The sequence below is a fragment of the Galeopterus variegatus genome, unplaced genomic scaffold (genome assembly GCF_000696425.1).
Source record: "Galeopterus variegatus unplaced genomic scaffold, G_variegatus-3.0.2 Scaffold1169, whole genome shotgun sequence".
Classification (NCBI taxonomy): Eukaryota; Metazoa; Chordata; class Mammalia; order Dermoptera; family Cynocephalidae; genus Galeopterus; species Galeopterus variegatus.
In genome coordinates, this window is record NW_007727280.1 from 181648 (window position 1) to 209612 (window position 27965).

A 27965-nucleotide genomic window follows, 5' to 3' on the forward strand; every position below is an offset into this window, starting at 1 on the left:
GAATTAAACATGTTATACTTTAAATGTATGCTCTAAATTAGGTATTTAGATATTATTTAGAGCTCTCTTTCTACCCTCCAGTTATACTTAAGGGTTTAATGATGATAATGTACATTTGTTGAGTTTCACTTACACAATCTCATTTATTAATGTATCTTAAGAGAGTGCTGGTTTACATAGTGTACAGTGAGAATGATTCATTTAAAACTTATTGGCATGTAATGAATATCTATTTAACTGTAGAAAAGACTAAGCATAAGCAATTCAAATGAGAGTCCAAGGATTGATTAGTATTTGCAAAGGACTGAATTTGTTGGATTTGACAATAATATAAGAGTACTCTTGGTTACTTTATATACTTAAATCAGTTTCTTTCTTTAAATTCTGACGTAATTTTTTATTGGCAGGGCAGTCTATTTGTTATATTTTCCCGACAGTATTTATAATAAAAATTGGTGAGTCTTTTAAAATAGCCTTAAAGAAATATAGTTTTCTTAGAATGATTGTTAACTTTAATGGTAAAACATTATTGCTTTCCAATTAGTTTGTTTGTAGGAGAAAAATTTTTATTTAATAAATTTCCTTTTGTGTATGGATTGTTCATGGAAGTCGTGTCTGAAGTGGTGATGCAAGAGAAGTGCCCAGTGGCATTTGTAAATGTAGATCTTTGTCTTAATAGAACTTGAACAAGTAAATGAGAGCTATTTGCATTTTCAAAGTAATTTTAATAGATATTATATTTTAAAATAAACGTTAAGAACATATATTTTGAGACATCCTGCTGGGCATAGTCAAAGATACACAACACTCCATAGGAGCCCTTGGAGGGCTTGCATTTTTGAGTCAGCAAAATTGGTACTTTGTATAAATTTAAGTTGCCATGTGTAAGTTTAAGTTATAGAGGGGCTAGAAAAGCAATTAAACAAGAACAAAAGATGATATAAATTTACTTACTATGTAACAGGAAAAGTTAACTATATAATATTTATATTAAGGAAAAAATTTTAAGTGGGAATTTTGCTCATTTTGACTGCTTGAGATTTTATTTTATGGAGGTAACACTATGAAATTATGAATATTAAATATATTTCCAATCATAGCATGCCCTGTGTATCTGCTGAATTTTTCCTGAGATTTCCTTGAAGTTGAAATAAGTTATAAATAACTTTTTTGTACTTATTGAAATAGAATGTTCCCTTTTTAGAAATTAAGATTCTCAAGCCAAACATTTAATTGATTTATTTTATTCTCAGGTCCTTTTGCCAATTTGTGAATTGTAGTTTGGTTTGGGATTTTTAAAAAATATTTGCTTTTTAATGCAGAGTTGAATTTACTAAAAGATGCAATTTAGACTTTTAAAGTTTTTAACAAGAAATTATTTTCTCCTGCTAGGAGGCAGGCGGAAGTCATCATAAAGTTTCTGTTTCACCCGTTGTCCATGTTCGAGGACTCTGTGAATCTGTAGTAGAGGCAGACCTTGTGGAGGCTCTGGAAAAATTTGGGACAATATGGTAAGGACATGCAGCTTGAAGAAAGTTTGGTAGAACAAGCCTTGATTGCTTGCCACAAGCATTGATGTTTAACATAGTGTATATTAAGTTTGCCTATGACTGTATTTCTTTGGAACCTTTTAAGACTGTTATTTTTAACCTTCCTGGGGTGATGCATGTATGTATTTTTGTGGCTCTATAATTATCACCTCTCACTCTCAAAGTTGTATGTAAAATTATGTGCATTTTTCATCTGCTTTTCAAATGGATGATTCCTTTCAAATACTACTTTAAACCAAGTGAGTTGATTATACCCTTCATCTTCAGAATTTCAAGTAGTGGTACTTAAATACTGATTTTTTTTTGTTTATTTTGGAATATTTAGGAATTATTGGCAACTAAAAGTGGGTAGATTAAAGGCAGACTTACTTGCTTAGGTGTGTATTGCTAAGAATTCTTAATGCAGATCTCAAGCAATCATTGTTTTATTCTATCTTGTCTTTTTTGTGATTTGTATTTTCTCAGGCTCCTCCTTTCTCTTTGTACAGCTGGTGTATGCTTGAGAATATGAACTTAAGTTAAAATATAATTATAAAAGTGATTCTGCTGCCAAAAGTAGATATTCAAAAATTCTAAATTACTTTGAACTATACCTAGCTGTTCTCTTCAACAGATTAGATGTATGGGTAATCTAGAGTTGATTTTATTATTATCGTTTTCTTGATGAATATATTTGGGATTTTTTGTTATAGGCATCCAAGACAGAGACCAGGTTCAAAAATAAAAATAGGAGAGGGCCGGCCCGGTGGCACGCTGGATAGTGCACCGCTTGGGAAGCGCGGGAGGGTTGCGATCCGTTGCCGGACACGGAAAAAAGACAAAAGACAAAAAAATAAAAATAAATAAAAATAAATAAAAATAAAAATAGGAGAGAAAATTCAGTGTATTTGCTGAGATAGCTTGATTGCTTCAATTGTATAAAAATTCATGTTAAATTTTTAAGTATTGAAAGGCTAATGCATAAATAGTGAGGAAATGATCAGAGATGCCTAACAGAAATGGATCATTCTTTCAACAGAGTAGAAATAGTGTTTGGTGACACCTACCATCATGCCATCATTTTATTAATTTCTTTGGTAACCTCATTGAGAGGTGGATTACTTAAACCTGTTAGGCTCAACTTATGTTCTTCATAAACCACTGTTACACATTGTTTATCTTTGGAGGTACAAATTGAGAAATCACATGGGCATGGTAAAGCTCATATGTTGAAGTATCACTAAGAGGACTATATCAGTTCTCAGTCATTTGGAGTGAATATTGGAAGTTGTCTGGAGAGTTATATATTGAAGCAGACTGTTGTCTTATGTGTTGGCCCTAGACTAACCCCAGTCTGTGTAAGGGCCTTCTAATGTTATATAAATGGTGCATTGTTCCATGGATCTATAAAGAGATGTCTGTCTTGGTTTATTTTTCCTCTGTTCTTATATATTTAGAGCTTTTAAAATTATTTTTTCTTATAGTGAAGAAATACTGAGGCAAATGTCAGGAAACAAGTTGATGAGCAAATGTAGTTGGAAGCTTTAGAGAAACAATAACTATTTTGATAGTTTGGTATTAACTAGTACTATGACCTGAATATTGGGGGTTAAAGAAATAGAACTATGTAAGTTGGTTAGTAATTTGAATTACTCCTGGGTGGCCCGCACATTTTTAGACTTTAGACTGTTTGATACTTAGTCCATGGTGAGGTCTTCCATATATGAATGTTGTTCAGTTAATTTGCAAAGTATATCATTCTGCTACCAAGATTGGTAGTTACAGGTATAGAAAAGTCATGAAATGATTGGAACAAATTAGTGAATAATTAAGAGCTTAGTTTGCATAAATAAGTATAATAGGAGTTTCAGTTGTATGAAATGATCTTGAATAAGAGGTGGCTGCTGTCAAAGCTGAAAGAACGTGGAACAGCCTCCAATCAGGAGTAGAAGTTTTGCTTCAAAATGTTACATTTATGGAACCTTTCTCTGTTTGTTTCTTTCATGTATTTATCTTTTTAGTGGTATGTGTGAGATTGTAAAGATCACAGAAACTGCTCATATTAACAGTGTATCACCAAGTTCAGGTGTATAGTAAGTTTATACCTGAAAACTAAATGCATAGGACAGAAGTTCAGCAGAAAATATAACATGATGTTAAGAATGATTGTGTCAGGATAATAAAATTGCTGTTTTTTGCCTTTTTGTCTTTATTCTGTAGTATATTTATATATTATAATCAAAAGAATATTTAAAAATATATATTGTATCTTTGTCTCCCTTCTCCCCTCCCATTAAAGGAGATATTAGGTGATGATTAGCGATACTAGTTTTAAAACAAAACTTTCGGGACCCAGTTTGTGCACTAAATTTGCTGTCTTCTGCTTTGTTTTTATTTTAAAATTGGTAAACATTTTTTAAGCTATGGAGTTGAAAGCAATGACCCTACCACATTCCTCAGTCTTTTTTCTGTCTTTCATCTTCCATTCTCATATTAATGCTTTTTAAAGATTAAAAAAAAAAAAACATGCATCAGTTTAAGCACATGCTAAAATGTCTGCGACATTTAAATTTTTCCCTTCTCTTATTTTCATATAATGCCCCTTTTCTGAGTAACCTTTTTCTTTTTTTTTTTTTTTTTTGTCTTTTGTCTTTTTCCGTGTCTGGCAACGGATCGCAACCCTCAGTGTTGCTCCCGCGCCTCGCTCAGCCAGTGAGCGGGAACCGGTCTGTATGTGGGATCCGAACCCTCGGGTGGGAGTGCTGCCGCACTTCCCAAGCGGCGCACTATCCAGTGCGCCACTGGGCCGGCCCTGAGTAACCTTTTTTTTTTTTTTTGTCTTTTGTCTTTTTCCGTGTCCGGCAACGGATCGCAACCCTCAGTGTTGCTCCCGCGCCTCGCTCAGCCAGTGAGCGGGAACCGGTCTGTATGTGGGATCCGAACCCTCGGGTGGGAGTGCTGCCGCACTTCCCAAGCGGCGCACTATCCAGTGCGCCACTGGGCCGGCCCTGAGTAACCTTTTTTTTTTTTTTTGTCTTTTGTCTTTTTCCGTGTCCGGCAACGGATCGCAACCCTCAGTGTTGCTCCCGCGCCTCGCTCAGCCAGTGAGCGGGAACCGGTCTGTATGTGGGATCCGAACCCTCGGGTGGGAGCGCTGCCGCACTTCCCAAGCGGCGCACTATCCAGTGCGCCACTGGGCCGGCCCTGAGTAACCTTTTTCACTTTTAAGTTTGTGCTTCTAGCTTACTTATTTTAGTATAGGAAGCAATTTTACCATGACCAAGCCCATAATAGGCCAATAAATAATTTTTGTACTTTTGTAATTTTTCTGTTTCCAAAAGGTATTGTTGACATACCTACTTGATAATATCATTTAGATATTGAATCAACGTTTTTGTTTTGTGAGAGATCATTCATTCTTCTTGAATTTCGTTAGGATAGACACGAGTGGAAGTTTTCTGTTTTTTATATGAAAGACTACAACTTCAGTGAGGAGTCTCTGTCTCCAAAAAAGATGTTTTCTCTCCTGGGATTTATGTCTTGCATTTACAGTTGGTAAATCTTTAAATCCAAGCCTTTATTATTTCTATATTTACTTCTTTAATTTTGGGTGGGAAGAGCTACCAAGCCTCCTAGACCAACAAATGTTGAGTATCTGGCTATGTGCTAGACAGACTCTGTTTCTAGCTCCTGAAAGTATGAAGATGAATGAGTTAAGGCCTACAGAAAATACAGTAATAGTTACTTTTTATTGAGGGCCTGTAGTGTGCCTGCAGCCAGGCACTCTGCTAAGCAGTTTGTGTTTAGTAACTCTGGTCTTGACAATAATTCTCCAAATTTTATAAGTATAATAATTTGCCAGGCTGTAAGTTAGTCTGTTTCTTACTAATACTGTACCATTTTGTCAGTTTCTAACGTGTAGCAGTAGATTGTGGAAGCCTGATTGAGAAACAGTAATGTCACTGAGTACCTGACCTGTTGTGATTTCTCCGGCCTTCTGCTATCATAAAAACCATGTTAATTGTATTTTTAAAACATTTTTAAGGTTCTTAAAAATAACAGACATTTTGTTTCCTCTGTTGTGATCCACGTGCCATGATTGATTTCTCTCTTCTCTCCCTTCTTTTTTTTTCATTTTGTGTATTAAAATATATTTCCCCTAAAAAGAGTATATTGTGAAAAGTAAACACCTCACCCTCCTTCCCATAGGCAACCATGATTATCTAGTCTAGTGAATATGAATTCCTTAATATTTAAAAATATTTTGGAGGGCTAGCCGGTTACCTTAGTTGGTTAGAGCGTGGTGTTGATAACACCAAAGTCAAGGGTTCAGATTGTCATACCAGCCAGCCACCAAAAAAGAAAAAAATTTTGGAGATTATTTATATGAATTTTGGTCAGTCTATAGTTGCTTCTATTTATCTTTTGGTTGTTTATTTTTAATAAGATAAATAAAAGTATAGTCAGTTCTTAGTTATTAGTATGGGCACATATTTGGAAAATTCAAGAGAGGTAGTAATTTCTGCTGTTTAAGTAGGGGTTCTGTCTGCCAATCTTTTGTTGAGTTTTATCTCTGTTGGTTTTTGTATTTTGATATTTTCTAATACAGCTTGGGAGTAGCAGCCTGAAAAATAAACTAGGTGGTATCATTAGTGACTGATAACAGGAAATTGTGTTTGAGGAGGGCATGAGGCGGATAAGCTTTAAATCACAGGGAAATAAGCTTTCCAATGTTTACTGTCTACCTGGTAAACCACAGTCTGTTTAATTTTATATGATTTAAGAGTTGACTTCCATTGGATGTAGGCAGTGAAGAATACTAATCTGTATGATTTGACACATTTTCATTAGTCTGCTTTTACTTGATTGAGAACAAATAATGTTAATTGAACTTGTTATATTTGGGTATTCCTCCTACTCTCACTTTCCAGCTATGTGATGATGATGCCATTTAAACGGCAGGCTTTAGTGGAATTTGAAAACATAGATAGTGCCAAAGAATGTGTGACGTTTGCTGCGGATGAACCCGTGTACATTGCTGGTCAACAGGCCTTTTTTAACTACTCTACAAGCAAAAGGATCACTCGACCAGGAAATACTGATGATCCATCAGGAGGCAACAAAGTTCTTCTGCTATCAATTCAGAATCCTCTTTATCCAATTACGGTGGTATGTATTTCAATATGACAAATTACATTAAAATGATTTTGCAGTTAGCTTCTGGAGTGACTAACAAGTTTTTTTCACTGCTATCTAGATATTTGAAAATTGTTTTTTTAGGTGTTAAAATTAATCTTAATTTTGACTATCAAGTTTAATGAACAAAGAAAAAGTGGTGAGAGTACTGAAGCTAAAAAGATTAGAAGCATAGTTGTCATAATTAAATAGCACATAAAAATTTTTTATTTACCATTAGTATCAATTCTGTTACTGATAATAAAGGATTATAGACAGATTTGTTGGAAACGGTCCAAGAAATCTCTCACTCATATGCCAGCATACGTATAAGTGAATCTACTAGGTAGTGACAGAATCCCATAGTATAGTAAGATGCACATATCATTATAAACTGTTTTGAGTTAGGTTGTTAAAAACTTGTCTTTGATTTATTTAAAACTCCCTGCTTCTTTACCCATTTAAAAAGTGATAGTAGAAAAGTTTTTTTTTTTTTTTTTGTCCTTTTTGAGACTGGCCGCACTGCGCTCAACCAGTGAGCACACTGGCCATCCCTATATAGGATCCTGTGCTCCCAGCGCACTCTCCCGAGTGCGCCACGGGCTCGGCCCATAGTAGAAAAGTTTTAAAGAGGACTTATGTCCTGAGCCAGTTGAATTTTCTGTTTCATAATCTCATGCTGTTTCATAATAAGCTAGTGACAAAGACATTGATTTTTTTTTTTTTTCTTTTTGTCTTTTTTCATGACCGGCAATGGATCGCAACCCTCAGTGTCGCGCCTGTACCGGCCCGGGACCGGCAACGGGATCGCAACCCTCGGTGTTGCTCCCTGCACCTCGCTCAGCCAGTGAGCGGGAACCGGTCTGTATGTGGGATCCGAACCCTCGGCGGGAGCGCCGCCGCGCTTCCCAAGCGGCGTACTGTAGCAGTGCGCCACCGGGCCGGCCAAAAGACATTGATTTTTGTAATAAATAGAATATCACAATAAGAGAAGCTTCAGTTGGTATGATTTCTAGTATAGGCATATGATATTGGGACATAAACTTAAAGCAAAGTGTGAGATACTCTTTAGATTTAATTAAACATTATGTACCTATTTACTTTTGTAATGTTTATGGACTTATTAGTAGAAAGTATTGATATATTTATAATATTTGGTGTTTTGGGCAAAAGAATATAATCTAATATGGGTACTGTGGTTTGTTTTTGGTTATATCCCTAGTTGCCTAACAATGCAACTGTATAATTGTAGGTGATCAAGAAATTTCTTGACAGTTGAATAATGAAGTGGGTATTTAGATTCTCTCTTAGATTCAGGCATCTTGTTTGGGGACATCTAACATTGTGTGAATGATCTTCCTTGGGTCTTTTCTCTATAAAGCCATTGCCCCTTGAAAAATGAATACCAGAGTTGTTTGTAATACTATACTTTTATAAATATTCATTACTGTAATTCAGGTGATTATAATATTAAACATGTCAAAAATAAAGATAAATATATAACTAACATTTCAGAGTCACATTTGGAAAAAACATTAACCAATTACAGTTTGGTTTATTAATTGTATATTGTCAGGTTATTTTAATCACCTAAGAAAATAAAAATTAAGGATTCATTTAGGAGATAAAATAGTTAACAGTGCTTCTCAAATGTTTAATTGGAACTTCTCTAATGTGGGTATATTATGGAGGTGAAGAAATACCTTTAGAATTATTAAAGTATAACAATTTAAAAAATTGGTTTAATTAGTAATTAATAAAATTAACATATTGACTAGTTGGTTTTTAGGTAAAATAAAATAGAGTATAGCTTTAATGTTTTTCTAAATGTAAAATGTGAAGAAATCTTTTTTTTTCCTTCATAGGATGTTTTGTATACTGTATGCAACCCTGTTGGAAAAGTGCAACGGATTGTTATATTCAAGAGGAATGGGATACAAGCAATGGTTGAATATCCTTTATTTGTAAATATTTTTTGATATGTATGAATGCTGTATAATTCATATGGATCTTAGTTTTTCCTCTTTAAGCATTTCTAGACAAGTGGTGTTTACTCTTTTCTCCTACAAAAATCTACTCAGCTTAGATTTTAAAAATGAAACTGCAGTACCGATACAGAATTTTACTATTTATAAGAATAACATATTACCATGAAACAGTTCACTACTTCATCTTACAGTGTAAAAATAACACTATTTGATAATAAACACTTATACCTTTTTGAACTTTATCCCAAATGAACTTTTCTGACTCTCCCTTTAAAATAGTTTGGAAGTATCAGAACTTCCGTCAGCGGAATCTTTCTTTCCTTTCTTTATTGAAACTTCTAAATGGTCATGGTTTATGTAAGAACTGCTTCTCTGTGTTAAATTTTTTATATGTTAAATAAAAAGAGCAGGTTGCAAAACAGTATACATAGTACAAGTAGTCCATTAAAAATTAATAATAATAATAAGAAAAAACCCTAATGAAAGAACCCTGACCTATCTGTGCATATGCATGCATTGGAAAAGTTAGGGATATATAGCAAACTCTTTAACAGTGCTTGCTTCTGGCAAGGTGTTTTTTGTTTTTTGTTTTTTTACTTTTTATACTTCTGTGAGTTGATTTTTTTTTTTCTATGTTATTATGGACTTAAACAATTCTTTAAAAAAAAAATAAAATTAAGATAGTTTAATGATTATAAAATACTGCCTTCTCAGAAATACATAAAAATTATATATTTGTTTTGTACTATTTTGGTTCTTTGTAATGTTCTTCCTTCTTTAAGAGTAAAATATTTCCTGTTTCAGGGTTGCAAGTTGTCCTTTACTAGGGAATGGGACCATGCTCTAATCCCCATCCCTCCCAATTTATAAAGTACTTCTGATGACTTAGAGGGATTGATGTATATAGTTTGGTTGTATTATGTTTTCTTTGGTTCCCTTGATCTTAAAAATAATTCTCCTACTAAAATTTACCTAGAAATTTGATTTGTTAAAACATTTCCAGAAGTGAAAGAGTTATTTCTGATTATATTTGGTCTTTTTCTTTGGGAATAAATAATGATTAAAAATCAGATACCTTGGGGCCGGCCCGGTGGCGCACTGCTGTAGTGCGCCGCTTGGGAAGTGTGGCGGCGCTCCCGCCGAGGGTTCAGATCCCACATGCAGACCGGTTCCCGCTCACTGGCTGAGCGAGGCGCGGGAACAACGCCGAGGGTTGCGATCCCGTTGCTGGTCCCGGTCCGGTACAGGGGCGACACTGAGGGTTGCGATCTGTTGCCGGACACGGAAAAAGACAAAAAAAAAAAAAAAAAATCAGATACCTTAAATCAGATTTCCTTAATAAAGCTTATGTTTGAATCAGTCCTTTGTGCCCAGAAAGCTAAAGCAGCACTCAATGGAGCAGATATATATGCTGGATGTTGCACACTAAAGATTGAATATGCAAGGGTAAATATTTTTTTCAACACTTTACCAAAGAAATATTTATGCTTTGGATATATGATTTGAACTTACTTTATTTTCAATCCTAACAGCCAACTCGTCTAAATGTTATTAGGAATGACAATGACAGTTGGGACTACACTAAACCATATTTGGGAAGAAGAGGTAGGTATTTTATTTATTTTATAATGTACATGTATCTGCTGACAAATTTTAACATGCAGTTAGATTCCTTTTTCCTGAGATGAGCTAGTTAATTCAAATGAAAATCTTGTTGGTAAATGCTTTTGTTGCAAAAAGCCATGTAATGCTGGAAAATAACCTTGAACATTAGTGCCCCCTACTGGTATGTACTGAGCTATTTATATTTAGTTCAACAAGGAGCCCACACATGACAGGCACGCCCGCAGTTCAAGGACTTGCATTTCTCCAAGCAGCTCTCTCTCTTTGGAGGAGAGGAAACTGATTCAGAATATTCCTTACAAACTGCAAACTTGCACACTGCTTCTCTATGGAAAGGACTTTTCCCCCAAGCTGGACGAGGCATTAAGAAGGATAGAGGACTCCAACAGGCTGACTCTACACTTCATCATGCACAACATCGGCATCAACAAAAAGCCCTCTGAAAAACTCAGACTCGCAATTCACCTTGACTGCATACTGCATGCACCATCACCCCAAGTTTTTAAAGGAGGACACTTAACAGTACTTCAGACTTGCATGGGATGAACACCATGATAGACTGTGCCCATTTATTCAAGTTGTATGTATATATTGGTCTGATTTCCCTTAAAATTTCACTTGTAGATTTTAAGACTTTTCACTAACGGAATCTAGACTTTATCTACAATGTTGTAAATCTTAATGCCCATTATTGTAACTGTTTGCAGCTTAGACTCAAATTGTTAATTGGCAAATAACCAGGGCCGATTTATCTGCAGATCTTGGGAATTGATAATACTCAACCAATCCACACAGATATTAAAGATAAAAGGATTAGAAAGGTGCATACTTGTTGCACCTAAGTTTACTTTTTTTCCCCTCAATTGTGGACATTAAACAAATTCTAACGTAATGAAAAGGTGCATAATATGTAAAAAACATTTTTCTGTGTGGTTTGATTTTGTCAAGTGGCTGTTTATAAGTCATCACTTTTTGTAACAATTTAAGATTATCACTTATGTTAATTTCTGTAACTAGAAATTTTGACATTTCAAATGTAGGTGAGAGTAACGTGTGTTCAAGGTAGAATATATTTAAATTTGGTAAATCTGGAAATAAGCACATCTCATTTTGAGATGCATTTTCACCTATAACCTATAAAGGCTAGATTTCATGAGGATAGATTTGACTGATAAAATTGTTCAACTAACTGTGTGGCAATTCTGGAATATACAGATTAAAATGTGGATCTTGTAAAAACAAGGGGGCTGCAGTATTGGCTACATCTCAACTACAATATTGGTGTTTGGACCATGTATTGGAAAAACTCAAGATGAGTATGTCTGTGAAAGTTAATAACTAGAAAAAAATTTTATGACACCCAATGTCTTGAGCAGTGGGTCTATAGTGCATGTACTCTAGCAAAAGAAAAAATAAAAGATAATGCCGTGATCCTTTGCATGTTCATATATTTAGGATTTTGGAATGATTGGCTTTTAAAACTCTCAATTCCAAGAGATCATCTTACCTTATGCATGGGGTTGCAGATAGGTTTGTTTTGTAATGCAGTTTTGGCTAGACCCCACATTTTTCACTTTTTGCAGAAATCTGCTTGGTCTATTCTTGGTGCAGTTGAATCCAATATTAGAAAAAAAGCCTTAGTACTGAAACAACAGGACAAGTGGCTGATGAGAAATCTCTCACTTCTGTCAATTTATAGTCAGTAATAGAACATTCAGTTTTTTTTTTTTCCAACTCACTTGTAATATTGAGTTTTTGTTGCATTTTTCTTAATGTCTCTTAAGATATTTATAGGTATGCTTATTTTAACAGCATTTATATGTATTCTTTTGAAAGGTCTGAAGTTTACACAAAGCCAGCCTAGGTTAGTTTTTCATACAATTTGAACAGTTTAGAGATATGTAAGGTAGATATTTAATAGTGAAATAAATTTAAAGGAAGTAAAACAATTTATGCTTTCAAGGAAGAAATTCTTGTTTTCTGATTTCTTACGGAGAGATATTTATCTGGCAAGACTATAGTAGTTGACGTTTTTCTTTCTGTAGTGATCTTAGCTTGCACTAAAGTAGGTATATACTATTCTATTAGCTGCTATCTCCCAAATAAAGACCTCCCTGCAACTTTTTCTACCAAAAAAAGAGCCCTTTTAAAAACATAACTGCATTTTAAAAGGTCCTATTCAGCACTAATTACATTTTAGCGCAAAGAATCCTTAGCTTCTGGATTCTAGACTCTGGGGAACCCCTCCTGAAATGTTAAGCAAAACTCGTATATATGTGCATCTTTTTGGGGAGAAGTTCCACAACTTCTATCCGATTTCCTTGGAATCTATGAAAAATTGCAAACCACTATTTAGAGATGATATATTCAGTGTTTGACTTTTCTACTCACTTCTTCTGTTTTATGTGACCTTATATAAGGTAGTGAATGCTTCAGATAAATTATTAATAATGACAGTGTTTGGCTGAAAGATACCTTGGAGATCATCTACTCTAACTCCTTCATTTTATGAATGAAGATTGTGAGTTTCTGTAACTATACAGCTAATTAACAGTTAAGTTGGAATCTTCTGATTCCCAACCTGGTTTCTCTTTCCTTTGTAGCACACTGTTAAAAATATCAATAAAACTGAGCCGTGAATGGGCCGGCTCGTGGCTCACTCGGGAGAGTGTGGTGCTGATAACACCAAGGCCCCGGGTTTGGATCCCATATAGGGATGGCCAATTCGCTCACTGGCTGAGCGTGGTGCTGACAACACCAAGTCAAGGGTTAAGATCCCCTTACCGGTCATCTTTTTAGGAAAAAAAAAAAAAAAAAAAAAAACCTGAGCCGTGAAGACATTATGGTGGTTTTGGTTTTAAGATTTCTAGATCAGACAAGGATTTAATTGTATTTAGTGTTTCATGGCATATACTTAAGCAGAGGAACATTAACAAAATGAATTAGCAGATTGGATGGATTCAAGAGGAGTGAGACTTAACTGATGAGAGATGTTGGAAACCTTGTAATAGAAAGAGGTAACTGTGAATGTTTAGAATGGAGGTGAAATGACTTTGGGGAAATGGGTGGAAGGTCATAGTAAGTTTTGAAGCATTTGGAAGAGTGCTTAAACAAAGACTAAGTCTGTGAGGCCCCAAATGGGGTAGAATATTGGTAGAGGATCAATTTCTATACAGTATAAAAATTTTTCTCATAAATTAGGACTGTCTGAAAATGTAAGAGAAGGTAGTAAGTATCTTGTTACTGCTTTTGGGTAAGCAGAGGCTAGATGGTAAAGAGAACTTTTACATTGAATAAAAATTGAACTAAAGACCTCCTCAGTCCCTTCAATGCTGTAACTTGGAATAGGTAACTAAAACTACACTTTTCTAGAATGAAGTGAAAATTAAAGTATTTCTCATCTCCCATAAACCTCATTTGTTTAGGTGACTAAGGATATATGGAAAGTCTCTCTGAATTTTCAAAGATTAGAATGACCAGTGTCTTAAGATACATATTAAAAAATCTTATTAGACACTATTATTTGATTGGCAAATTTTCTAAACTTATTGTACAATGATTTTTAAAATTTACTAACCAACATAGGTAGTGCAATTTTTGAAACCTACAAGTAATTTTTTAGTTAATTTCAAATTAGATTTGAGAAAATTGGCATGCCTTTCCTGAAAATGTAGCTAGAATAAAAATTATCCTTTAGAGTATTGTAGTATTCTCATCCAATAGTGTAGCCCCCTTGGTTAGCTTTATCTTGGCATATTTAAACTTGGGGGTTGCTCATAGTCCTGCCCGGTGTTAAGGTCTATAGACAAATGACCTAAACATGATATAATATGAGCCAGTGATGTGCAAATTTTCAAGTCAGTAGGTGTTTGTAAATATGTATATATACATATAAAATACTCTGTGTTTACTGATTGTGAAACCATGTAATACAGGTTGTTGTTGGCTTATGCTGAAACTTCTTGAAAGAAGCCCACTTTGAAAATGTGTTGCTGTTGAAGCTAATAGTATGATTCAGGTACTGTCTTTCAAAAGTACTGCACTTAAAGCTTGTTTTAAAGACATGTATTGGTAAAAACTTCTGTACAGTGTCAAACTTTAGCATTGTGTATGTTCAGTTTCTGAAAAGTATTCATTCTTCCTTTAAAATTGAAAGCGTGATTGTATTGGCATTTGCCAGAAAGATATTTTCAAGTTAAGTGGAATTTGTTAGATAGAATTATTTTCTTAAACTTTTGGTGTTTGTATTTAAATTGGATATGAATGGATGTTTAAAGTTAACCAGGAATCATATTTCTTTTATGAATTGTAATGGATGTTTTGAATGGGTGTTTCCCATGTGAGTACTCTGTTAAGTACTTGGGTCAAAATTGTTAAAACCATGTTTCTACTTTTGTGTCAGATAGAGGAAAGGGTCGCCAGAGACAAGCGATTTTGGGAGAACACCCTTCTTCGTTTAGACATGATGGCTATGGTAAGTTTGTCAAGGCAGAAGGAAGGTAGTACAGATGAACTATTAGAATTTTTGCATTTCTGATGAAGAAAGGCACATTTCTTGTCTCTGTATTTTTCCTGCTCACCTGATTTGCCTTATATGGGCTCAGTCTCTTATAATGCACTCCTCAGGAGGTGTCCAAAATCCCTTGTTTTCTTATGGTATTGATATATCAAATAATCCTTGAGATAAATGAGAGCTATTGGCTGGGGATTGAAAACTTTTTTGCCATTCTGTTTTGTTTTGGTTTTGTTTTGTAATGGGCTCTGGCTAGTAAAAGGACCAAAAACCAGAACTAATGCTCAGTAAATGTATTTTCTTTCATTCCAGCAATTATGAGCAAAGAGGAATTTTGAGTAATAAAGGTGGAAAGAATGGGGTATTTGTCAAAAAGTTTCTGGTTAGACTCTTAGTGTTTAGTTCTACAGTTGGTATTTTGGTTTTGGTTAAGTTTGTTTGTATTTATTCCCCTTTTAAAACTTCTCAGCTTTTACTGTTTGCTCTATTGATATGTTATGATTCCGAAACTTAGAATAATAATCTTCCCCAGGAAAAAGTTAGGCTATTAGACTTTTGTTCTTGTAAGTAGATGTTGAGAATTGCTGTTGATAAGACTTTTGCTATAAATTGTTTTGAAATATTTTTTAGTTTTTAGTGGTAGTTATTGACCCTTTACCTATTCTGTGCTTTAAAGTTGAAGTATAATACTATTAGAAGTGTTAGAAAATAGAAATTGCTATATTGTACTCTTGGGTTTTATTGTCAGAAAGCTCCTGGTGTTGCCTATTGTCCTAAATGTTTTCAAATCGCCTAAGTATTTACTTTAATAACCATTCTTAACTATGAATTTTAGTTAATTCCCTATTGTCTTTTTTTAAAAAAATCTCCTCTGTGTGTGTGTGTGTGTATTTGTATTTGTTTGTTTCATAGTAATCTGTATGGCAGAAAAGATTGAAATGATTTGTTATGTCAAAACAGTAAGTGTGGTATAGAATGAAAAGCTTGCAATAGTCGTTTAGTTAGTGTTTTCCTTGACCATTTTTCTTAGTTCCTGTAAGAGAGTATGTATTAAATATGGTTGAATGGGTAGTTCTGATTCTGCAATAAAAAAACATTGGGAGCCTTTTATGCTTTGAGGGTTACAAAAACATTGCTAATTACAAGTTTATAATATAGTTCTGGAGTTAAATATGTCATGGCAGTCAGCTAAAGGCTGAAAACTGGTTAAATGTTTTGCCAAATGAGACTAGACAAATCTGATCTGTGAAATAATAAATGAAGGACAAGGAGCTCAACTGTAGTAGTGTTGAAACATTCTTAGTATAGGTTTTCAGATTTGCCTTCCTTTTATAAAATATATTTTACTGAAAAATTGTATTAACAAAAATATGTTATATGTCCTACGAGAACTTTTTATTTTAAAAAAGCCTCTTGTGAAGTTGTTTGACACTTTTGTGCCCTAATTTATTGTGTGGTGTATGTGTAAAGTTTAGTTTTAAATGTAAACTTATGTAAGGAGAAGTGCAAAATTCTTGGGAGTGACAGTTGTTAACTAGGGACCATTGAGGTTCTGGAGAATCCTGCTGAGGAGGAATGGTTGTGGTGGGGTTGTGTAGGGGTATCCATTCTGAGCAATGCTCATTAAGACTTTGAGGTTGATTAGCTCTGCTTTCCTAGGGAAGTAAGCAGAATGGAGTATAGCAAGACAGAGAGTGAATAAAAAGAGATGGGGAACTTAGATGAGAAAATGGGGGATAAAAGCAAAGAAGGTGGGAATGTATGCTAGTGATATTAAGCTTTTCGCAAATATTGCAAATTACAACTATCCTTTCACATCAACAGTTCAACAAAACAGGTTTATTTGTATTTTGGGGTGGGTTTTCCTGTGCGATGGTCTAGAAGGAAGAGGGAATAGAAAAAGTTAATTATGGGCCAGCCCGGTGGCTCACTGGAGAGTGCGCTGCTTGGGAGTGTGGCGGTGCTCTCGCCGAGGGTTCGGATCCCATGTGGAGCGGCGGATCCCACGTGGAGACCAGTTCCCGCTCACTGGCTGAGCGCGGTGCGGGCACAACACTGAGGGTTGCGAGCCCGTTGCCGGTCCTCGGTACGGGCGTGACACCGAGGGTTGCAATCCCGTTACCGGTCAGTAAAAAAGACAAAAAGGAAAAAAAAAAAAGTAAAATATTAAAAAAAAATAAAACAAAAAAAAAGAAAAAGTTAATTATGGTTTAGAATCCATAGATTCCATTAGATTAAATCTGTTTATTAATTTATTATACAAGTATAAAATTGATGCTAGTTGTCACAGTTCTTTAAAACTTAATGTGGAAGCCCAGCTGTATGAGGTGAACTGGTAGAAGCTCTCATACTTGGGGAAAAAATGAAAATAGAGATTTATTTGCTGTGAGCCCAAGAAAAGTATGTGTATTAATTGCTAGCATTTTGGGTTATAGTTCCTGGGCCAAGGATTTTAAAGTTTTAAAGAAGGGAGATGCCTTCAAAATGTTAATAGTGCCATTTACGTAGCTTTTTCCCATATAAGTGAATTTTTCAACTATATGAAGCATTAGTTTTTTACACACCAAAACTTCTTGTATTAACTATTTAGTATAGAAAGCTTTTAAAAGACTTAATTTTTAAAATCTTAAATAGTATAGCTAACAATTTAAATAGTATAGATAACAATTTAATCCTGATAGCTCAAAGTCATAATTACAAACATCACTTATTCTCTTGTCCTAATTTTCATTGTTACCTGGGGCAGTGGAGCTCAACATTTTTGGACCTTAGCCAACTTAAGCAGAGTGAGTTGCCACTGCCCATCTGCCTACCACATGTCTTTCCACTTCGCATGAAAATGAAAACTTAGTGATAATAGTGAAGTATCATTACTGTATAAGCAAATGGTAGTGATGGGGAGGCAGTATAATATGTATTTGTACTTTTGCAGTAGGGATAAGAATGATTGTTCTTTGAACATTGGTGTATGCATAACAGTCTAAATTAGAGGCCAACATATGTATAGTTACTAACAACTCACAATGAGCTATATTGATTGTTTTGATAAACTACCAATTATCAGTGAGAAGAGCAATTGAAAAACACACCAACTTACGGCAACACTGATGATGCATTAATAAAGTATTTCTTCCTAAAATTGCAGAGATTCACACTGTTTGCATGTGCTCAGTGCTAGTGTTACTCTGTTGTTATGAGTGGCAACTGTATTTAGAATACTGAAAATTGAAGTCTGCCATAATTTCTAATAGCATATTATGAATACATAAACTTATAAGCTCTTAGTACCTCACTTAGTAGATGACAGTTGTCCCTTAGTCCTACATAAAAATGAAAGTCAGTGGCATTACATACTCTTTACTTTTTGAGAAACAAGGAAAAGAATTGGGTTTTGGGTTTTTTTGGTTTTTTTTTTATTTAATTGCACATCAAGAGGACCTTTGCATGTGCCCCAGACTATGTTTCTGTAATCACTAACTCAGGAGCACCTGAGATGAGTAGGGTTTATGTTTCTGAGGTACATGTCTTCATCTCAGTTGCTGCTTCTGAATTCTTCTGCCTCTTTTTATTGCTGTAAATGTGCCCTAGGTCTACTTTTAGTATCATTTCATTTCTTTCCATTCCACATTCTAGCTTTATTTTTCTTGTTACATCTAATCTGTTATGGGGGGAAAACTAGATAAAGTTGTTTAGATTTACTGTAAACTTAGCAAGTTGATTCTTAATTAGGATTCTCTATGTAAGAGATGTAAGTGTGTGTGTTTCTGTGACAACACTTTTAGATACTCAGTCATTTCTTTCTGGTGGCAGAATAATAAGACACCTGTGTGTAGATGAGGTATTAACTAAACCTAGGGTTTTAGTTTCCTGAATTATAATTAGGGGAATAAAATACTAACCCCAAAGTACATTATAGTAAAATATATATATATTTTTTTGTCTTTTTTCCGTGTCCGGCAACGGATCGCAACCCTCAGTGTTGCCCCCGTACCGGACCGGGGACCGGCGACGGGATCGCAAGCCTTGGCGTTGCTCCCGCGCCTCACTCAGCCAGTGAGCGGGAGCCGGTCTGTACGTGGGATCCGAACCCTCGGACGGGAGCGCCGCCGCGCTTCCCAAGCGGCGCACTATCCAGTGCGCCACCGGGCCGGCCCTATAGTAAAATATTTTTAAGGAGACATCTTTTTTGGTGGAACTAAAGATATATATATATATTTTGTTATATCTGTATAGAGATAGCTTTCTAGATTTCACTGTATATTTTATTATATTATTTATTACTTCTCTAAATGACATTGGCAGGAGGTTTTTAAAAAAAATTTGAAGTGTAATTTATATGCAGTGGCCCAAAGTTTTACACTGGTCCCCCAAATCTTATATACTTTCTTGTTAAACTACTAGTTTTTAAAAATACAAACTTATAGCCTGGTTTATGCAGGTACAGGCCAATGTATATTGGATCTAGTATAAATAAATATAGATTTTATTAATTTCCCACAGGTTATATTTAAATATTCATACATTTGAGTTTTCTTTGGCTATACATCAAACTAGCTAATATTAAGAGTTTATTTTTCATGTGGTGAAGTGTATCTACTAAAGCATTTACAAATGGAACTATATGTACAAGTATGTGTTTTATTTATTTATTTATTTTGATCATTTCTATAGGATCTCATGGCCCATTATTGCCTTTACCAAGTCGTTACAGAATGGGCTCTCGAGATACACCTGAGCTTGTTGCCTATCCATTACCACAGGCTTCTTCCTCTTACATGCATGGAGGAAATCCATCTGGTTCAGTTGTAATGGTTAGTGGATTACATCAACTAAAAATGAATTGTTCAAGAGTCTTCAACCTATTCTGCTTATATGGAAATATTGAAAAGGTAAGTTTCACTTTTATTAGTTTCTTTTGTTAGGCTATCTAGTAGTAATTCTGAAAAGACTGCAAATATGTGTCTGCTCCCTGTATTAGGAACATCCAGATTCTTTTGGTAGTGACACACATAAGCTAAAAATCCATATGTAGGAACTCCAGAAATTTTTTGTTGGTGAGTGATAAGTGAAGGTTGTTGATATTAAAAAAATTTAAAAGTAATATAAAAAGCAGTTCTAAGTAGTAGTTTAATCAACTGCTAGAGTATTATAGACATAAAGCCTATATTTTTGATTATTTCAAAGAGATTCTAGCATTTGACATGTTGAACTGTAGAATTTGAAAGACTTTACCTTCATGGAGTGAGGTATACATGATCATGTCTCAGGGCTTGGTCAGAAGTTGTGAATTTTAGGAGAGTTCTAGGATTTATATACTTGCCTCCCAAATGCTAGTGTTCTAGATTCTAGTATTGTCTGAGGAACGATGTGCTTTTAAGCTCAATCGGTATTTGAAACTGACCCACTTTGATAAATCAGTGTGTTCAAATCTTTCTGTCTAGAGGCTTAAACTCCAAAAAGTAGCAAAACTAAAATTGAAGGCCTTTAAGAGTTACAACTTTATTTTCACCTAGTAACACTGTGTTTTTCTCCAAATCTGTGACATTTTGTTCATTGATATCTCACAAATACTTAGAAAAGTGCCTGACATAAAGTAGGTACTAACTTATATTTGGAAGAATCATAGAAAATTTAACTGGGGAAATGAATGGGAGTCAAATTACTTATGTTTGATATACTCACTAATTTGAATTTCAATACGGGAGTAATGTTATTTTACCCTGTTATTTTAAGTGATTTTAGTATTCTTTTCACAACAATATGAAAGTACAAGCATGTGAGTCACAAGTGGGGGGGGGCATTGTTTGAAAAGTTGGTATTCTTAGTTCTTAGCTCATTAATTCTTAAGCCTGCTTAATCTGAGGAAACAACTCTTCTGAATTCTGAAACATGTTTGCTTAACTATTTGATCACACTAAAAGAAAAAAGAAAGAAAACTCCACATTTGATTGGGGATGTGATAATGAGATATTTCTGTTTATATAACTAGCCCTGGGATAGATTTAGCAACATTAGGAAAAGAATTTCAGGGTTTTTTCTCATAATTATTTAGACCCAGGTATTTAGTTAAAGCTTTAGGAACTCCATGTTTGATAACTAAATGGGCTTTAATGTATATTTTAACTTTCTTTACATAGTGTTACTTTTCTGTTTGTGCTTTTCACATATGTAGACAACCAGAATTAGGCAGTTTAATCAACATCTTTAGTAGCTCTTTGTCTTTTGCGTTATGAACTAATTGTCTCATGATTTAGAAAATCAAATCACTTTTTCTAATAAAACTTAAGTTTTCTGTATGTTATTTGACTAATTCTAATCCCTTTCATTCCATATCTTCTCAAAAGTTTTTAAACATTTATGATGATACATTATGATACATTAAATTCAAGCCATCATAATCTTTAAAGATCTCTATATAGTTCATTTTTCCTAACTTCTTTTTAGAGATTTACCCCAGTATAAGAACTATATGTTTAGCAAATATATTTAGTTACTATTAGACTTTTAGTATGTTATTGGATTTAGTCAAGAGAGAGAGAAATTTTGCCCACAAGAAGACAAGTGATTTCACAGAAAGCTGAAAAATCTTGCTACAACTGAGTTTTGTTCAAGTACAAGTGTAATATAAAAATGCTAGGATATTCCATTAAAATTGATAGTTTAAGCGATGGAAATAAATGCCATGTTGCATTTGTTGTGCAAATACTTTCTCAGTATTTCTTTGAGATTGACAGATAAGAAAGAAGTATGAGGTGTCATGTATGTTAGTGGTACTTAATAGCTATTTATGGACTTTCCAAGGGCTGGGCACTGTGCTGAATGATTATCATACTTTATCCCATCTAACTCTTACAGCATTACATATTAAAATTAGCATAATATGAGAGGATAAGTATGGCCTCTGCCCAAGATGTCATGAAAACTTGTATTTATTTTTTAAATTGCCCCTATGTTGCACAAGCCTTCCTACTGACCATACTATTTCAAGGTGATTTTGTATTATTTCTTACACAGCATCTTGTTTATTGCCTTAACAGAACTCTGTACAGTTCATAATTATTATTTGTTTACTTTTAAATTTCTGACCTACCTACTAGAATATAAGATTCAAGAAGATAATGTCAGTTATGTTCACCATTAAATCCCCAGTATCTAGCACAGTGCTTATCAAAATATATTAGATATCTATTAAATATTTGTTGAATGAATAACTATTGATGAGTCCTGCCAGATGTTATCATTATCTCCATTTTATAGGGATGGTCCATGTCTCAGAGAAGTTAAGTAAATTGTCCCCAAATCACATGGTTAATAAGTAACAGAGCCAGGATAAGTCTGTGCTCTTCTTCAATGTGCTATACAATAGAATTATAGTCTTCCTTTTTAACTTTATTGAATTTTGGTAAGTATTAAGGGTATCTCATAACACAGCAGAATGAAGTTAAGATTCTAGGTGTAATCTTTTGTTTTTGACTTTAACACCACTTAGATCATACTGTTTTTCAAAAATTTTGCTACTGTGAAAGGGAATTAAATGGTGAACTTTTTTTGATTTTGTATTTACAGGTAAAATTTATGAAGACCATTCCTGGCACAGCACTGGTAGAAATGGGTGATGAATATGCTGTAGAAAGAGCTGTCACACACCTTAATAATGTCAAATTATTTGGGAAAAGACTTAATGTTTGGTAATTATTTATCTCAAATGATAAATTCTAAAAGTATTTCAAAATCATTGTCTTTTTTATTAGAGACATTAATTTCAACTTCAGAATATTTTAATGTAACTGAGGGCACATCTGAAACTAGGTATCTGTAGAATTGTCATTTTACGCAAGTTTTAAGGTCCTAATGAAATTCAGATTTTGCTTATCTGTACCTATTTTTAGTTTCATGGTTATAAAACTGCATGTTAAAATGGGCAAATATTTATGTTAACATTTTCTGATATGAGAATGTATTGAACAGATTTTCTAATCGATGCCTAAACTATAAGAGGGATTGATCATTAAGCAAAATATGTTAGCATTTGAGACTATTTGCTGCTTTTTATCTAACAAGGTATGTTCTGTATGTTTTTCCTTTCCAATCTTCAGTGTGTCTAAACAACATTCAGTTGTTCCAAGTCAAATATTTGAGCTGGAGGATGGCACAAGTAGCTACAAAGATTTTGCAATGAGCAAAAATAATCGCTTTACAAGTGCTGGCCAAGCGTCTAAGAATATAATCCAGCCACCCTCTTGTGTGCTGCATTATTATAATGTTCCATTGTGTGTCACAGAAGAGACCTTCACAAAGGTAGGCATTGAAATGTAAATGTGTGTAGAGTGTTGCCATTTCCTATTATAAAATAATTTTAGCCTCATTTTGAAGTTGTCTCGCTTTGTCTTCTGCTTTTGATGTTATTAGTATTTTGTTATTTGTTTGGTCCTTTGTAGTTATTTCTTTGACCATTGTACTTTGCTGGCCTCCATTCTTCAGTGGTCTTTTGTTGGTTTATGGTTCAGTCCTTTTGAGAGTTGGAATTAGAATGATACCCTTACTCCTATATTCAGAAAGCTATTTTACCACCCCCTTAAATCTCACTCATAACAAAATTTTATGTATCCCTTTTTACCTAACTGTAGGAAATGTTTCAGGAAAAAACTGATTTTCTAGAACACTACTCCCTTACCTTAGGTACTAAATAAATCCTGGTCAGCCCTGAGAATATATATTTTTGTTAAAAATCTGTGGTTTTATTGTATAGCACTAAGTTATCTACATAGATTATAGAATTTTACTATTTTTTATTTTTTTTAAAGATGACTGGTAAGGGGATCTTAACCCTTGGCTTGGTGTTGTCAGCACCACGCTCAGCCATCGAGCTAACCAGCCATCTCTATATAGAATCCAAACCTGTGGCCTTGGTGTTATCAGCACCACACTCTCCCAAGTGAGCCACGGGCCGGCCGGCCCAGAATTTTACTATTTTTAATTGATTTTCCTCATATAGCTTGATAGTAAACTAAAACATTTGATTTAATTCATTCATACCAGACTCAAATGCTGCCATTAAGTTTACTTTTTACCAAAAAAAAAAAAAAAAAAAAAAAAAGGTGGGAATATTATTTTGGCCATAGTTTTAATGAAATTTCACCTTTCTTTGGCAGTTGTGTAATGACCATGAAGTTCTTACATTCATCAAATATAAAGTGTTTGATGCAAAACGTAAGTGAACATTCCCTCTTTTAAAGTTATCTTATTAAATGGATGACAAGCAAATAACAACTGGGTTTGTGTGTCTTTGTTTTGTTTTAGCTTCTGCCAAAACACTTTCTGGGCTATTAGAATGGGAATGCAAAACTGATGCAGTAGAAGCCCTTACAGCACTTAATCACTACCAGATAAGAGTCCCAAGTAAGTAAATGTTTTATTTGTGTCATAATTATTCAGTGGGAGTTACCTTCAGAAACACTGACAATAATTTTAAAGTAATGCTTATTAGTTTTTTTTAAATACAGAGAAAAATAAAGAAAAAAAACTGCATATAATTCTACAACCCACATTAATCCCTGTATTAGTAATCTGTTGCGTGTAACAAATTATCATAAAATTTAGCATCTTAAAACAGCAAACCTTTATTATCTTACTGTATTCGAAGGTCAGTAATTTGGAGGCAATTCAGCTGGGTGGTTCTGGCTCTGGATCTCTCATGAGGTTGCAGTCATCTCAAGGCTTGACTGGGGCTGGAAAATCCCCTTCCTAGCTCACTTGTGGTTGTTTGCAGGCCCAGTTAAGCCACATTGGTGTTTTTGTGGTAGAAATAAGAGCAACAGTGTTTTTTATAACCTAATATTGGAAGTGATACACCATCACTTACATTGTATTCTTTTGGTCACACAGACCAACTGTAGTACAGTGTAAGAAGGAACAATACATGGATGTGAATACCAGGAAAGTAGGGATCATTGGGGTCATCTTGGAGTCTGGATTCCACAATCCTTGTTGATCATTTTAGAGGAAAGCAATAAATGTGTGTATGGTTAGAAAATTCAAAAAAGTACATAAAGGTACAAAGTGAAAAGTTAAAGCTTTCTACAACCTTTAACCTTTTTTGTCTCCTACTTTCTTCCCTCTATGTTTGTGTGCATACATTTTTAAAACTTAGAATGGTTCTTCTATGCATACTTCTTTATCTTTTTTCTTTTTTTCTTTTTAGAGCATTTTCAAAGTAGCTATTCCTAACAGAGATGTACCACAGTTTTATTTACCCATCTCTGCACTGATGAGCATTCTGGTTGTTTCTGTTTGCTCTTTTCTATTTTTGCAATAAACATCCTTATAGTTATACTTTTTTTTTTTTTTTTCCTTTTTGTCTTTTTTCGTGTCCGGCAACGGATCACAACCCTCAGTGTCGCGCCCGTACCGGACCAGGACTGGCAACGGGATCGCAACCCTCAGTGTTGCACCCGCACCTCGCTCAGCCAGTGAGCGGGAACCGGTCTGTATGTGGGATCCAAACCCTCGGCGGGAGTGCCGCTGCGCTCCCAAGCGGCGCACTGTAGCAGTGCGCCACCGGGCCGGCCCTATAGTTATACTTTTTAAGTATACTTTAATGTATAATGTAAACATCCTTATAGTTGCGCTTTTTAATGGATCCTAATAGTAAGGGCATAAAGCTTTACATTTTGGTAAAATGTTGCTGAATTCCCCTTTAGAAAGGTTGTACTAGTTTACATTGCCATCTGTAGTATGTGAAAATGCCCATTGCCTAACACTCTTAGCAACACTGAATGTTGTCACATCTTCAATTTTTACCAATATGATAGATGAACGATGGTATTCTATTGTTTTAATTTGTATAAAGTGAAATTATCACCTTCTTTGTGTATTGTCTTTATTATGGTAAATGGCCTCTTTTTTTTTTTAACCTGTACAAAGAACACTCAGATTTAACTTTTAAAACTTTGTGCTTTATAATTTATTTTGATCCTGTATCTAAAGGGTACTGAAACTTAATTTTTTAAATAGTAGCAGAAAAATTATTATTTTATTGAGTGTGGTGATAAATGGTGGTTAAGAAGAAAGAGAAAAATACACACTGAAGGATTTATGAGTGGAATAACATATCTAGAATTTGCTTTAAAATATTCTAGGCCCCCAAATGCATGAAATAAGACTGCTAAATGTTGACAGTTATTAAAGCTGGGTGTTAGGTATGTGAGGATTCATCAAACTAGTCTATATTTTAATGTATGTTTAAAAATTTCCTTAATAAACTCAAAGAATAAATAAGAGGAGTATCTCCTCTCATTTTACATTTTGTCACAAAGTAAATTTTAAGTAGTGAGTCAGGCTTAATTTTTAATGTTTTAAAAGGCTTGAAAGTTATGTAAGGTATATTCAAGATAGTGTATGGATTGTAAACTCGTTGGAGACAGGTACAATTATTTATTTTTTTATCCTCTGCAGTGTCTTGCAAATACTTGTTAATGTATATGCTTTTTCCCATCTAGGAATTTTTTTCCCTAAAGGAAGATACCAGAATTGGTTTTTTGCTTTGATTTCTTTTCTTTTTTTTTTTTTTCTGTCTTTTTCCGTGTCCGGCAACGGATCGCAACCCTCAGTGTCGCCCCCGTACCGGACCGGGACCGGCAACGGGATCGCAACCCTTGGTGTTGTTCCCGCGCCTCGCTCAGCCAGTGAGCGGGAACCGGTCTGCATGTGGGATCCGAACCCTCGGCGGGAGCGCCGCCGCGCTTCCCAAGCGGCGCACTATTGCAGTGCGCCACTGGGCCGGCCCCTGATTTCTTATATAAGCTACTGATTAAGAGTTATTTCTGCTTGGTCTTAAAAATTAAAGAAAAACTTATAAAATAGGAATATTTTTGCAGATTTACCCAAAATTTTTTGAGTAATTTCAGAGCTTATATACCCCATGGATGACCAGAGATTTAATACTAGTTCTCATGGAACATTTTGGGATTATAGATATCTTCATGTACATTCCCAGTTTTGCTCCACTTCCCAACCTGTATTTCAATTGGCTTTTATACAGAGTTACCATTGGCAATATTTTCTGCAAATTGAGCTTTGCTGATAGACATATGCTTAATCCTAAAACTATTTATCTTTAATGATTAATTAATTCACTAAAAAAATGTTGAGTACTTCTGTTTGCCAGATATCATTTAGAAAAGTAGGAATGTAGCAATGAAGAAAGTCCCTGCCCTCATGGAGCTTACGTTTTAGTAAATATGAACAAAAGTAATCTTCCCCTTATCTTACATAGAAATTTTCCTTCTTCATATTCCTGCTTCTAGTATTATAAAAAGGTGAAATAATTTACTCTGGCAATTCAAGGTGATCTTGAAAGTTTGTTGAAATGTAGACTATTAACTTTGTTTTTTAATTTTTGCAGATGGTTCCAATCCCTATACATTGAAGCTTTGCTTTTCTACATCGTCCCATTTATAAGAAGAGAAGAGCATGTTAGAATTTATGTTCACCTTTATTACAATTTTAAAGCTACACTTCATTTAAAATAATCAAATGGTTGATCTAATGTTGCCTTGCTTACTTTAAGATCCTGTTCTGTAGTAAACATATTTTGCCTTGAGTAAATTTGTTGTAAACTTAAATATTGAATTGTTTTCATTTTAAGATATAGTATCTTAATGTAGACTATCTACATCTTTGTTGTAGATTATTCAAATATATGATTTCTAACCTTATTACTATAATTTTTCTTCCATAGTAAACATATATTTGCATTCTTAATGCTAATTATCTGCAAGTATTTTTCCATTGTGTATGAGATTAATGCAGGTGAAAGTATTGCATTTTAATATTATAGAATTCCTATTATGTTTAGATGTTTAAGTATGTTACCATAACTCATATTAAACATAACTTATATTTATTATTTTAATCAAATTTGAGAATAACATTGCACATGTTGAATTTTAAGTACTACAAATTTAGCTGATTTTATATTTCTGAAAGGCTAAGAGACATATGGATACATTTGTACAGTATGCACTCAAACTTATTTAAATTGGTGTATTTTGTTTTAAGTCATTGTTCATTTGTATTGACATGCCTCTGTTTCTAGTTCCAGTTTGGAGATTTTATAAAGTTATAGCAATGGGTTAA

General features: G+C 34.3%; 1 protein-coding gene across 1 annotated transcript; it reads left to right on the forward strand.

The window, feature by feature from the left end:
- Positions 1-361: 361 nt before the first annotated feature.
- On the forward strand, positions 362-27965 carry HNRNPLL (heterogeneous nuclear ribonucleoprotein L-like). Its single transcript, XM_008575294.1, has 12 exons — positions 362-1511; positions 6461-6698; positions 8570-8655; positions 10042-10138; positions 10225-10297; positions 14718-14789; positions 19500-19717; positions 22395-22516; positions 22925-23126; positions 23981-24038; positions 24129-24227; positions 27232-27965. The coding sequence occupies exons 2-12, from the start codon at positions 6468-6470 to the stop codon at positions 27285-27287; spliced, it is 1314 nt and encodes a 437-aa protein (XP_008573516.1). The 5' UTR covers positions 362-1511; positions 6461-6467; the 3' UTR covers positions 27288-27965.